Raw genomic sequence first — 12,968 nt, forward strand, 5'->3', positions numbered from 1 at the left:
AAAAAAAAAAACCCACTGAAAAAGCCTATGATCACCGTCATCACCATTTGAGTTTTGGAGCCCTGCCTGATCAATCACTCCACACCAGTACTATTCCTTAGCTGGCTGATTCATCTGGGAGGGCTCAGTGGAATTATCCCATAAGTGAACAGCCCCACATGCGTTCAATACCCACAGCGCTCTCTTGTCTCTGAGCCTGTTAAAAAGTCTGGATAGGACCAGTGATAGAGGGGACCGCAACTTGGAACAAGAGTAATTTGCGCTGGTACACTTTGGCCAGCTAAGCAAAGGAGAGGGTTTGGCCCTACAGATGATCTCTAAGCTCACTCAGAATGTTTGCACGATAGATTCTCTCCTTTCACTCTCCTTGAGCCTTTCAAGGGGGAACAGTCGGAACCACGGAACCAGCGACCGCCTGATTGCTCAGCCGGGTTCTGCTCCTGCTGGCTACAACTTTGCCACTTGCACTGGCAGTGGCCAGGGATTTCCCCGGGACAGGAGCGCAGAAAAGTGGGCGACACGTCATTCTAGGACAAGGGAAGGCGGCTGGGAAAAACGACAGTTTCCAGGAATCCAGGGAACACCGCCCGGTGAGCAGCACCGGGACGACTCCCCTCCACGCCTCGCCGCCGAGGCCGCGCAGGGCAGGTGAGCCGTGCGCATGCCCAGTCGCCACCCAGTGCCCCGAGCCGCGTCGCCTCCCGCCGACTCGTCTTTCCGGCTTGGCTCAGGCCCGCTTGGCCCCGCCTCCGACTCGGAGATTTGGAGGGGGTGGGGCCTCCGGCAAGCGCGCTCCCGCGCGCGTTCACGGGAGACGGCAGGCGGGGACTAAATGCTGGGTGTGGAAGGTGGCGGTGGAGGGGCGGGAGCGGAGGAAAGGCGCGCATGCGTGCTAGCCGAAGCGCGGCAAGGCTTCGGAAACTAGGGAAGGGCGGGGCGGAAATGAGCTACGGGCTGACGCATGCGTACGGGGCCCCCCGCGCCCCGCCTTCTTTTCCGGGTTTTTCCTCCCTCCCCTCCCCTTCCGGAAGTGCCGCCGCCCTCGCGCCCGCCAGCGCCCCCCCCCCGCGCGCGGCGGCAGGCCCCGCCCCGGCCCCGCCCCCGGCTCTCCGCCCCCTCCCCCTCCCTCCCCCTCCCTCCCCTCCCCCCCCTCGGCTCTCCGCCCCCTCCTCTAGAGGTGGCGCCGGCCCGCAGCGCGGCTTGTGGCGGTTTCGGTACCCGGGGCCGGGAGCGCCGAGTCGTTCCCCGAGCGGCGGCCAGGCTATGGTGGCGGGTCCCTCGCGTCCCGCCCCGGCCAAGCAGAGTCGCCGTCCCGGGACGCGCCCGCGGCGCGAGCGACCGTCCGAGCTCGGCTCCGCGGCGCGGTGGGCGGCGGCGCCCCCGGCGCGCCCCCTCCTCCGATGGCGGCGGAGATCCAGCCCCAGGCGCTGATCCGAAAGCCGGTCCTGCTGCAGCGGGTCGAGGGGTCCCAGGAGGTGGTGAACATGGCCGTGATCGTGCCCAAGGAGGAGGGCGTCATCAGCGTCTCGGAGGACAGGTACGGACCACTGGCCCGCGGCCGCGGCGAGGGGCGGGACCGGCCGGCCGTCCCCAGCCCCGCGCGCGACCCGGCGCTGCCGGCACGTCGCCTCCCGGGCCGACGCGGCTCCCTCAAGTTTTCAAATTGTGATGCGCATCCTGGTGGTGCCGGTGGTCCAGCTGGGAGCCGCCGCCTGCGCTCGGCGCGTGCGGGGCTCCGGAACCCGAGCGGGTCGGGGGCGCTCGTTGTCGTCGCCACGGGTCCGGGCGGCCCGGGCACTAACAGTGCGCCGGCCACTGGACCTTGGCCCAGTCCTAAAGGACCGGAGGGGAAAGGGAGAAGCTGCCCAGTCCGGCAGGTGTGTGCCGCGAGGATGCTGCGAACCGCCCTTGCGAAATCACCCAGGGTTTTGGAAACTCCCGTGCAGTTTGTCGGAAAGCAAAAGTCACTCCCATCTCCCGCACACAGCCTTACGGATTGTACATCTGTGGATCATCTTACTGTGAATTCAGTGACTATTGCAAGTTGTGAACAGAGTAACTCTGAGCTCCCCCTTCCCCCCCAAGGAGCGCCCTCCTCCCTTTTGCCCTCATTTGCTCATCTCTTGGGGAGCGAGGGGGAAGCGCTTAGAACTTGCTAGGGACCATTGCTGCAAATAGCTCCTGGGTTCCTTCCCTTTGCATACTTCCTATCTTTTGGCTTAATTTTTCTTAATTTGAAGAAGTGCAGCCAGTTCTACCATCAGCATTCACCCATGTTTTTCACACAATAGTATCTTTTGCTTTTACTTAATGCCCTTTAATGTGGCAGGAATTAGGCTGCCACGGCTAATTTCTGCAGAAAAGCTGCGTGAATATGTAGTTACAGCATTTATTGGGAATTGTTGCATTGGCAGAAACTAATTAGCATTCTAAATTATTTGACACTATAGAGAGATCTGACTGGGTTTTAGTCTGAAACAGCGGTTAGGTTTCCTTAATGTGAATTCAGATTACGCTGAGGTACAGAATATTTAGTTCCCCATGACAAAAAATTGTAGATAAAGTTTCAGTCTTTATGGTCATTTAGCACTTTGCAATCTGTATGCCTCATTGCCTGGGGGCAGAGAGATAGCGCAATACCCAATGTGCTTACACGTGGCTGTCCTCGGTTCCATCCCTGGCACCACAGATGAGCACCTCCAGGAGCAACCCCTGAATACAGAGCCAGGAGTAAGGCCAGTATGACTGAAAACCAAGCAAAATGACAATAACAACAAAAATTTGCCTGATAGCTCTATTCATTTCATAGGATCTCCATAATAACTAGGATGACTCTATTAGTGACATGTTCTTATCTCCATCATATTTTATGCAGATTGCCAAATGGTACTTGATTCATTGCCTATGCACATCTCAATGGAAAACATTTTTAATACACACCCCTGGCAGCAGTTTGCAATGAACAGGAGAAATTCATGGCTGAAATGAATTATAAGGGTAGAAATCTTTTGAAATTCATCAAGAAGCCTTATAAGTGTTTGTTTGATTTTGGCCATAAAAATTCTATGAAAAGACTTTTCTGGATAGAGTATTTTTTTTTGGGAAGGTGGGGGCTGGGGGTGTCATAGAATTGTTTTTTAAAGGATTTATTTATTTATCTTTTTGGGTCACACCCAGCGATGCACAGGGGTTACTCCTGGCTCTGCGCTCAGGAATCACCCCTGGCGATGCTCAGGGGACCATATGGGATGCTGGGACTCAAACTCGGGTTGGCCGCATGCAAGGCAACCAGCCCCTAAAGGATTCCTTTAAAAAGGAATTGTTTCAAATTGTTGTAAAGGATTCCTTTTCCAATCCGTAGCTGCTGGAAATGAAAGTGCTTACCCTCACTGCTGTAGGGAATCATTAAGTGAGGGAGAAAGGTTATCAACTGAAGTTTTGTCAATATTAGTTCAGAAACTTCGTGCTTTGGTGGATGGTTTGGGAGTAAGTTAGATTTTCATAGTTTTTTGAGCTTTAACAGCATTGTTTTACACATGTGGGACACAACTTCCCTACTCAAATTCATGTAGTTGGTATTGGAACAAGATGCAGCGCCTAAGAGATCTTAGACCCATTCCAGTGCTTTTACCTCAAAAGAAATAGCTCTAGTGAGCATGTGTTTCAGAATGTTTTAAGAATCTGAAGTAGCATATTTGAACGAAACTCAAGAGTCAATTTCATTTGATGACAAAAGAATTGCAATAGCTAGCTGTATATTGACTTAATTTTCACTTTCTGAGTGACAACGAATGTTTTATTCTTATTTTCATTTTGCATTTTGGGTCACACCCAGTGATGCACAGGGGTTACTCTTGGCTCATGCACTCAGGAATTACTCCTTGAGGTGCTCAGGGGAGCATCTGGGATGCTGGGAATCAAACCTGGGTTGGCTGCGTGCAAGGCAAACGCCCTGCCCGCTGTGCTATTGCTCCAGCCCCACAAAAGTTTTATTATAGAATTACTGTGGTATAAATCAGGTGATTCGAAAGCTTTTGTTTGTTTTTGTGCGTTCCCAGCACAAGGATCATTCCTGGTGGTCCTTGGGGGGCTGATACTCATTGTAAGGGATGTAAGGGATTAAACCTGGGTCTGCTGTGCAAGGCCTGGCCACTGTGCTATCTTTCTGTCCCCAAGTTCAGGATTATTCTTTACATATATTATTGCTTAGGTCAGCAGATCTGTGTTACTGTAGCTCATATACATACACATGGAAATAACTTGATTATTTAGAATTTGGTTTTGATTTTTTTTTGTCTGTTTGTTTTATTTTTGGGCCACATGCAGTAATTCTGAGGTGACTATTCCCTTCCAGTGCTGGAGGAATGAGGATTAGGTATTGAACTGGGGGTTCTTCATGCAAAACATGCACTTCCAATCCTTTGAACTGTTTTCTATTTCCGAGCCCCTGATTATTTTTTTTTTTTTTGCTTTTTGGGGTTACACCTGGCGATGCACAGGAGTTACTCCTGGGAGTGCTTGGGGGACCATATGGGATGCTGGGAATCAAATCCAGGTCGGCTGCGTGCAAAGCAAACGCCCTACCCGCTTTGCTCTTGTCCAACCCCTGATTATGGTTTTCTTAAATAGAAAATTGATCTCAATACTTGCTTCTTAAGATCCACTCTTAATATCACTTGCCACAGTGCTAATGATATAAGGACATATTGATTTTTAGCAAAAATATTGATTTTTAACAAAACCTACGAGGCCATTTCCATTAATTGCTTCATGTAGAAAGTACTAGTTTTCATTTCTGAATCGGAGGATTAAGCCACAAATAATGTCCGGTTCCTTGTCAGTGTCTGACAAGTAATTTTAAAACTCTGTTTTCGTCTGACTCCCAGTAGTCCTTAAACCTTTAGAAAAACTTAACATTTTCTATTTCAAGCTGTATTACATAGTCATTTATCTTCTTGATGTTCCTAAGATGCTGCTAAGTGTGACTTACTCATTGCAGTATCTCTAGGGCTATCTTAGTGCCTTGCAATCAGTAGATTAGCCTTTGTTTTATTAGTCACTAATATACTTTTGTTGTTCTTGAAAGTACAGTATCTTACCTATTTTAGACATTTAATTGGTATTTATTGAATGCATTTTATGACAAGCTAGGAAAATCCTATGTGAAAGAATATGTATCAGTGGCTAAGGATAGACTTAGGTGCTTTAAACCATTCAAAGTCAACACAGTGCTTCATTCATTCTGTCAACAAATGTTTGTGTTCCAACTCTATGCTAAGCACATATATTAGTGAAAATGACAAGGTCCTTTCAAGATGCTTTCACGAGTGGGGAAAATAGCAGAAACTAATAAAACTGCAAACATCAAGGGTAAGTATGGAAGGGTGGCTTTTTAGATGGGCAAGATTGTTGGCATTCTGCGGCCCTCGTCCTTTAAAATTTTACTTTCCTTTGGAGAATTCTTTCGCTTGGACTCAGGATTTTTACCCTGAGCCTGCCTTTAGTAGTGAATGGCTATTAATAATCTAATCCAGGCTCATGAGTGGATAAAAGCCCTTATCCTTAACCTTAACCTTCTTTTCACCTTAGAACAGATTCCATAGCCTCTACTGGATGGAGGAAAAAATACCAGGAAGTATAAAAAGTATAAGAACAATCGCAGATGTACAGGCATTTTTTGTTTTATTCTGTTACAGAGCCCCTTCCTGGAACTTACTGATGTGACATGAGTTTACCTTTCCTTGGTCATATCTGGATTGCTGGATTCTTTCTCCAAAGGATGCTCCCTGATGTAGAGCACTGTCTGGCCTGCACGACTCCCTCAGCTCAGTCCCCAGCCCCATCAGGAAAGGGCCTACCCAATTTTGGGTTCCTAATTCTGCAGTCGTTCAAAGAGTTTCACTAACTCTATGCAGTTAGTAGTGGACAGCTGGAGGAAACAATTTCTTCATGAGGAATTGGAGCAATGGATGGGTGAATCACTTGGTATAAAGAGAAGTGCTGAAGGGAGATGCAGACTTTCCTCTGGGCTGGCCGAAAGATCTTCTCTGTTTCTGGTTAGAGAACAGGAACTTCCTCCAGCTAGGCTTGCGGACTAGGTAAAAGTTCATTAAAAAAAGTTAGGGTAAGGTTAGCATGGGCTGGAGCGATAGCACAATGGTAGGGCATTTGCCTTGCATGCAGCTGGCTCGGCCAAGCTGGGTTCGATTCCTCCGCCCCTCTCGGAGAGCCCAGCAAGCTACGGAGAGTATCTCGCCCGCACGGCAAAGCCTGGCAAGCTCCCTGTGACGTATTCGATATGCCAAACACAGTAACAACAAGTCTCACAATTGAGACGTTACTGGGCCCGCTCGAGCAAATCGAAGAACAGCGGGAGGAACAAGACCAACCGAGAAGGTTAGCACTGTAGCATTGTCTGCCATGCGGGCGGGATTCTCTTGGTAGCTTGCCGGGCTTTCCCAGAGGGACGGAGGAATTGAACCCCGGTTGGCCACACGCAAGGCAAACCTGCTACCCGCTGCCCTGGGTAAGGTTACTAATCTCTTTTAGAAGGCCCTAATGGCTCCTGGGTGAAATACAACAATCTTCCCACACTTTCCTTTAAGAAACCTTTTTGGATCATTTTTAGTGGATTATTCACAACAAGCAATTCAAAAGAAATTGTTTCAGTTCTGCCTTTGGGGGCAGGGTTTGTGGTTCAGAATGGAAATATGATGGTGGGAAGGTGTAATGGTGGTGGGACTGGTGTTCGGATATTAAATGTAATCAGATATTGTGAACAACTTTATAAAAATAAAGTAAATTTGAAACAAAAAAATGTTAGGGTAGGGGAGGGTCTGGTGATAGGATAGCTGAAGGGGCTGGAGCCAGGCCTGCCTGCTGAGGCCTCATTAGACCCCCAGGCACCACCCAGTCTCCTAAACACTGTTGGGAGTGACCCTAAACAATAAGCTTGGGTGGGGCCTCCAAACAAAAAGTAGCAGAAAAGCTAGGTAGAGGAAAGGGCACTGATCACTGGTCTCCAATAATGTGACAGGGGTGGGAGCACAGGAAGGAAATGACATCGGAATTGGGCTACAGTTGGAAAAAGATTGAGAAATCCTGGTTCAGAGTATGAACCCCGGAACCAGTGAACTTGAATTATTATTATTATTATTATTATTATTAATTATTGACTTTTTGGGTCACACCCGGCGATGCACAGAGGTTAATCCTGGCTCTGCACAGAGGAATTACCGCTGGTGGTGCTCAGGGGACAATACGGGATGCTGGGAATCGAACCCGGGTTGGCCGCATGTAAGGCAAATGCCCTACCTGCTGTGCTATCACTCCAGCCCCTATTATTATTTTTATTATTATTATTATTATTTTGTTTTTTTTTTTGGGTCACACTGGCAATGGGGTTACTCCTGGCTCTGCACTCAGGAATTACTCCTGGCGGTGCTCAGGGTACCATATGGAATGCTGGGAATCAAACCCACGTCAAATGCCCTACCCGCTGTGCTATCGCTCCAGCCCCGAATTTTTTTTTTTTTAAGTTTTTATTAGTGAGTCACTGTGGGGTACAGTTACAGACTTACAAACTTTTGTGTTTGTGTTTCACTTATACAATGATCAGTACCCATCCCTCTACCAGTGCCCATTCTCCATCACAAATGATCCCAGTATATTCCCTTTTGTTCTCTTTCCTTTTGGGTGTTGTAGTTTGCACTAGAGTCAGCTAGCATCTCCCAAACAGAGCTGGTCCTCCTCCAAATACCCTTTACTTGGTGTTCCTGTCTCTATCTGACTGCCTTTTCCCCCAGCATTTGAGGTCGGTTTCCAAGCCATGGAGTAAACCTCCTGGTCCTTATCTCTACTATTCTTGGGTGTTAGTCTCCCATTATGTTACTTTATATACCACAGATGAGTGCAAGTTTTCTATGTCTCTCCCTTTCCTTCTGACTCATTTCACTTAACATGATACTTGCATGGTGATCCATATTATATGCAAATTTCATGACTTCATCTTTCCTGACAGCTGTTGTGTAGATGTACCAAAGTTTCTTTAATCAGTCATCTGTTCTTGGGCACTCGGTTTTTTTCCCAGATTTTGGCTATTGGAAACAGTGCAGCAATGAACATACAATGCAGGTGTCATTTCTACTATACTCTTTTGCTTCTCCAGGATAAATTCCCAAAAGTGGTATAGCTGGGTCAAATGGGAGCTCAATTTCTAATTTTTAATAGCTCTGAGTGTCATCCATTGAGAAATCTGGAAAAATGAGTTTCACCCAGGGAATAGTTTGGGTAGCAGAGATTCCTAAAAACTCTTAAGGGTAAGAATTAGGAAAGCTTTCTTAATAAAAAGATTTGGAGGGTGTTCAGGTAGGGTGTTGGCAAAGTAGCTGTTGAGGAACAAACTGTGGCTGGCAGAGGATGTGGGTAGTGGGAGTGGTTTGGGATAACTAGGTAACTGTGGCTTTATATTCAGTTTTATTCAAGACCAATTTCCGCAGTGTAGCTAGTTATACTCCGTAATCCGTGAGGTGGGCTGAATCCCTGCTGTGGATTAAAGGGAATTAGATTTTTATTCCAGTAGAAGGAGATCTGGTCCCCAGTGTCTAGCATAAAGGAAGTATGCACATATGTTTTCAATATATCTTAAATGAATTAAGCAATGGCTGATTAATTGCCTGTTTGAAATGGAAAATGGCCAGAGAAGGGTATAGGTTTCCAAGAGCGAAGAGTTGAGTTTGGAGATGCTTAAGTAGTATGATTTAGGCTTCATGTAATAATATTGCAAGAGATGGGGGTGAAGGGGGGTGGCAATAGAGAGGATTTAAAAACTAAGTTTCTAAGACTTCCTCCAACTCTGAACTCCTCTGATTATCTGATTATGTGGCCTTGACTACTTGCCTGTTTTCAGAAAAGCTTTATTGTTTCTTTTCTTTCTTTTTTTTTTTTAAATCCTCATTTTGTTGATGTATTGACTGCTGATTATTTTCTTACTGGTTTTTGGGCTACATCTGGCCGTTCTCAGAGCTTATTCCTTGACTCTGCACTCAGGGATCACTCTGGTAGGGCTTGAGGGAGCTATATGGGGTGCCAGAGGTTAAACCAGGTGTAAGGCAAGCTCCCTACCCTCTGTACTATCTCTTCAGCCCCCTGATTCTTTTCCTTGTAACATTGTACTATTGGTTCTCTGGCTGAAACTATTCACTAATGCTTAATCTTGGCTTAGTTCAGTTCTCCTGATGTCGTTTTATGTACCAGGCATTTTATTGCACTTGCATAAAAATAGTCGTTAAAATACAAATTGAGGCTTCTTGTGATGGGGTGAGGTTTCTAAAGTTGACAAAATGAGAAGTCATCCAAACTGATTTTTGAGTGTGTTCAGTCTCTACTTAATGACCTAAAATTAATTAATTCCTAACTGTGTACTTGAGACTCATCACTTTGAAGGTGGTAATAAGTGCTGGCTTGAAGGTTCTAAAGAGGGAATTTGTGCTCCCACGATTGTTGAAAATTAGACCTTTCCACTGACTCCAGACCCTGCACGGCTGCACGGCCACAAATCTGCCTGGAAACAGTCTGCCTATGTCTCTAAAGGTCAGAAACCAGAAGGACGGTTTGAGAAAAGATCGCTCTGGGAAAGCATATTTAACGAGACTCACTGGAGGAAGTTCAGCTTCCATTGGCCTCAGAGCTTTTGACGGTTCTGAATTTCCTGCTTAATTTATGTAGTTAAGCCAGATTTATGCCATCACCTCAAAGTTAATCAGGACATATTCACCAGGATATTGCAAAGCAATAGAAAACATTAAGAATGGCATTTTTGAGGCTCCTAAAATGAGAGGTAGTAAAATATGGGCCCACTGTTTTGTTTTCCTTTTTGCGTGAGATATGGAATCACTTGCAGATTTCATTGCACGCACAGCATGTCCTTTACCACTGAGGCCATGTCCCTGGGACCAGCTCTTTTATATCTCAAGTGGTAGGGCCCTTTGAGAAGAAAAAGATAAATTAAATTTATGAGTGCGAAGTGACTGAAAGAAATCAGATTGCTGATCTTTTCCAAGCAAAACAAATAAACTTAAAAAAAAAAGGAAACATGCTATGTGTTATTTACATAATATCTTTCCCTGGCTCTGTTTGCACTTTGAATTTGGCTTTGAGAGGGAGACATTTCCTGTCTGTAGCTGAGAAACATTTTGATGTTATTAAAAAAAAATAACAGTGGCATTTAGAAACCAATAAGTAAATTGTGAATTAAGACTTTAAAGGAGTGAAATGTTCCATCAGCAACACTGCATTAAATTATATACACTCTTGCTTACCATCAAGCTCTTCTCAGCTATAGTATCAGAATAGAAAGAATTCAGCAGGCAATACCCATTTTATTTTACATACATTGATACCCTAAGAAGAGTCCTCCCGTTGATCGTCGATTTGCTCGAGCGGGCCCAGTAACATCTCCATTGGAGACTTTGTTGTTACTGTGTCTGGCATATCGAATACTCTCGGTAGCTTGCCGAGCTAGAATTAAACTAGAAATTCTCTAGTATATAAAAAATAACTTTCCTGGTACAACTTTGATTAAACGGTCTCATTAGTTCTCTCTGTCTCTCTCTCTGTTTCTCTGTGTCTCTCTCTCTGTCTCTCTTTGTTGTTCTGTCTCTCTTTTTAAAGGCAGAAACATCTTTATCAGTAAATGTCATTTAGTCGTGAAAACTAAGAGTATAAGAAACTGAAAAGTAAGACCGAGGGGCTGGAGCGATAGCACAGTGGGTAGGGCGTTTGCCTTGCATGCGACTGGCCCGGTTTCGATTCCTCCACCCCTCTCCGAGAGCCCAGCAAGCTACCAGGAGTATCTCGCCCACACGGCAAAGCCTGGCAAGCTTCCCGTGGCATATTCGATATGCCAAACACAGTAACAACAAGTCTCACAATTTGTTGTGAGACGTTACTGGTGCCCGCTTGAGCAAATCTATGAACAACGGGAGGACAGTGCTACAGTGCAGCCAACCCAGGTTTGATCCCCAGCGTCCCATATGGTCCCCCAAGCACCGCCAGGAGAGATTCCTGAGTGTAGAGCCAGGAGTAACCCCTGAGCATCGCTGGGTGTGACCCAAAAAAGCAAAAAGTAAATAAAAACAAACAAACACTGTCCTCCCATTGTTCATTGATTTCGCTCTAGTGGGCCCAGTAACGCCTCCATTTTGAGACTTCTTGTTACTGTGTTTGGCATATTGAATACATCACGGGTAGCTTGCCAGGCTTTGCTGTGCGGGCAAGATGCTCTGGGTAGCTTACCGGGCTCTCCGAGAGGGGTGGAGGAATTGGGGTGGAGGAATTGAACCCGGCTCAGCCGGGCTAGCTGCGTGCAAGGCACCCTACAGCTGTGCTATGGCTCCAGCCCAAAAAGTAAATAAATAATAAGACTGAGAAGGAAAGATTCTATATTTGTCTTGGCAAAATAAATCTAATAATCATATGAACCGTATGTGGTACATATCCAGATATATTATACTCTGCCTTTTAATTTTATTATTATACTTTGCAGTATAATAATACTGGGGGGGGGTGACTGGAGCAATAGCACAGTGGGTAGTGTGTTTGCATTGCACACAGCCAACTCGAGTTCCATTTCTCCGCCCCTCTCAGAGAGCCCGGCAAGCTACCGAGAGTATCCTGCCTGCACGGCAGAGCCTGGCAAGCTCCCTGTGGCGTATTCGATATGCCAAAAACTAACAAGTCTCACAGTGGAGACATTACTGGTGCCCGCTCGGGCAAACTGATGAACAACAAGACAGTGCTACAGTGCTACGGTGCTGTGCTGGGGATTGAACCCAGAGCCTCAACCATATGAGGCATGCTCTTTATGGCTCAGCCACGTCTTCAGTCCCCAGCTTTTGATTTTTCACAGAGAAAATATTTATTTTTATCTTGGAACTGCACGCTGCAGTGTAGCCGAGGCTCCACTCTTGGCTTTGATGCTCAGGGGACCATTCAGTGCCAAGAACTGAACGTGGGCCTTCCACGTGTAAAGTATGCTTTGACCTATCCACCTGGCCTGGGAAGTATTTAGGTTTAATTCTGCCTTTCTATAATTAAAATTTCTTTCTTTCTAATTCTCTTTCATGCCTGTAATTGGAGGATTCTTGGTAGAGAACGGGGATTGGGAATCTGCCCCCCACAGACTCTGCATCGACTAGCATGTCCTAGAGCAAATCATCACTGTTAGTCTTAGTTTCTCCATCTGGGAGCGGAGGGCACAGTACCCAACTGTGACTATGGTACTGTGATTCTGTATACAGTGACTAGGTAAGTATGTTGTTTCTGGGCCAGAGAAAATAGTAGAGGGGCTAAAGCTCTTACTTTGCCAACGAGAAACTCCAGTTTGATCCCCAGCATGACATACGGTACCCTGAGTACATACCCTGGATTCCCCTGAGCATGACTGGGTATGTCCCTCTGCAAAAAAAGGGTGTTATTTCTGAAGTCTCAAAGAGGAAATGCAGAGAGGGAAAAGCTGTGTGCACTTTGGAGCAGTTGTAAAATGATGCCTTCTGGAGTTTTGTAATGACAGCAGTTTTTTTTTTTTTTATTCCTGGATGAAATATTAAAGAGGTGTTTGTTTTGTATTGGTGCCTAATACCTTGTTGAACTGGATTCACTGCGTGCCTACTTCTAATGGATCCTTTAGGTTTTTTTTTTTTTTTAATTTGCTTTTTGGGTCACACCCGGTGATGCACAGGAGTTACTCCTGGTTCATGCACTCAGGAATTACTCCTGGCAGTGCTCGGGGGACCATATGGGATGCTGGGAATCGAACCTAGGTCGGCTGCGTGCAAGGCAAAAGCCCTACCCGTCTGTGCTATTGCTCCAGCCCCTGGATCCTTTCTTTTTAAACATTAAATGTTGTAGCTGTGGGTGGTTCTCTGGTTCCCAAGACAGATTGTGGGGTTGTCTGGTGTAGAGCTCAT

General features: G+C 46.3%; 1 protein-coding gene across 1 annotated transcript in view; it reads left to right on the plus strand.

The window, feature by feature from the left end:
- Nucleotides 1-1,397: 1,397 nt before the first annotated feature.
- WDFY2 (WD repeat and FYVE domain containing 2) overlaps nucleotides 1,398-12,968 on the plus strand; it is a 205,264-nt gene continuing 193,693 nt past the window's right edge. The window contains exon 1 of the mRNA XM_056126109.1: nucleotides 1,398-1,537. Within this exon, the coding sequence (XP_055982084.1) occupies nucleotides 1,401-1,537 (137 nt within the window). The 5' untranslated portion in view covers nucleotides 1,398-1,400. The remainder of the gene's footprint in view (nucleotides 1,538-12,968) is intronic.

The sequence above is a fragment of the Sorex fumeus genome, unplaced genomic scaffold, assembly GCF_029834395.1.
Source record: "Sorex fumeus unplaced genomic scaffold, SorFum_2.1 ptg000061l, whole genome shotgun sequence".
Lineage (NCBI taxonomy): Eukaryota > Metazoa > Chordata > Mammalia > Eulipotyphla > Soricidae > Sorex > Sorex fumeus.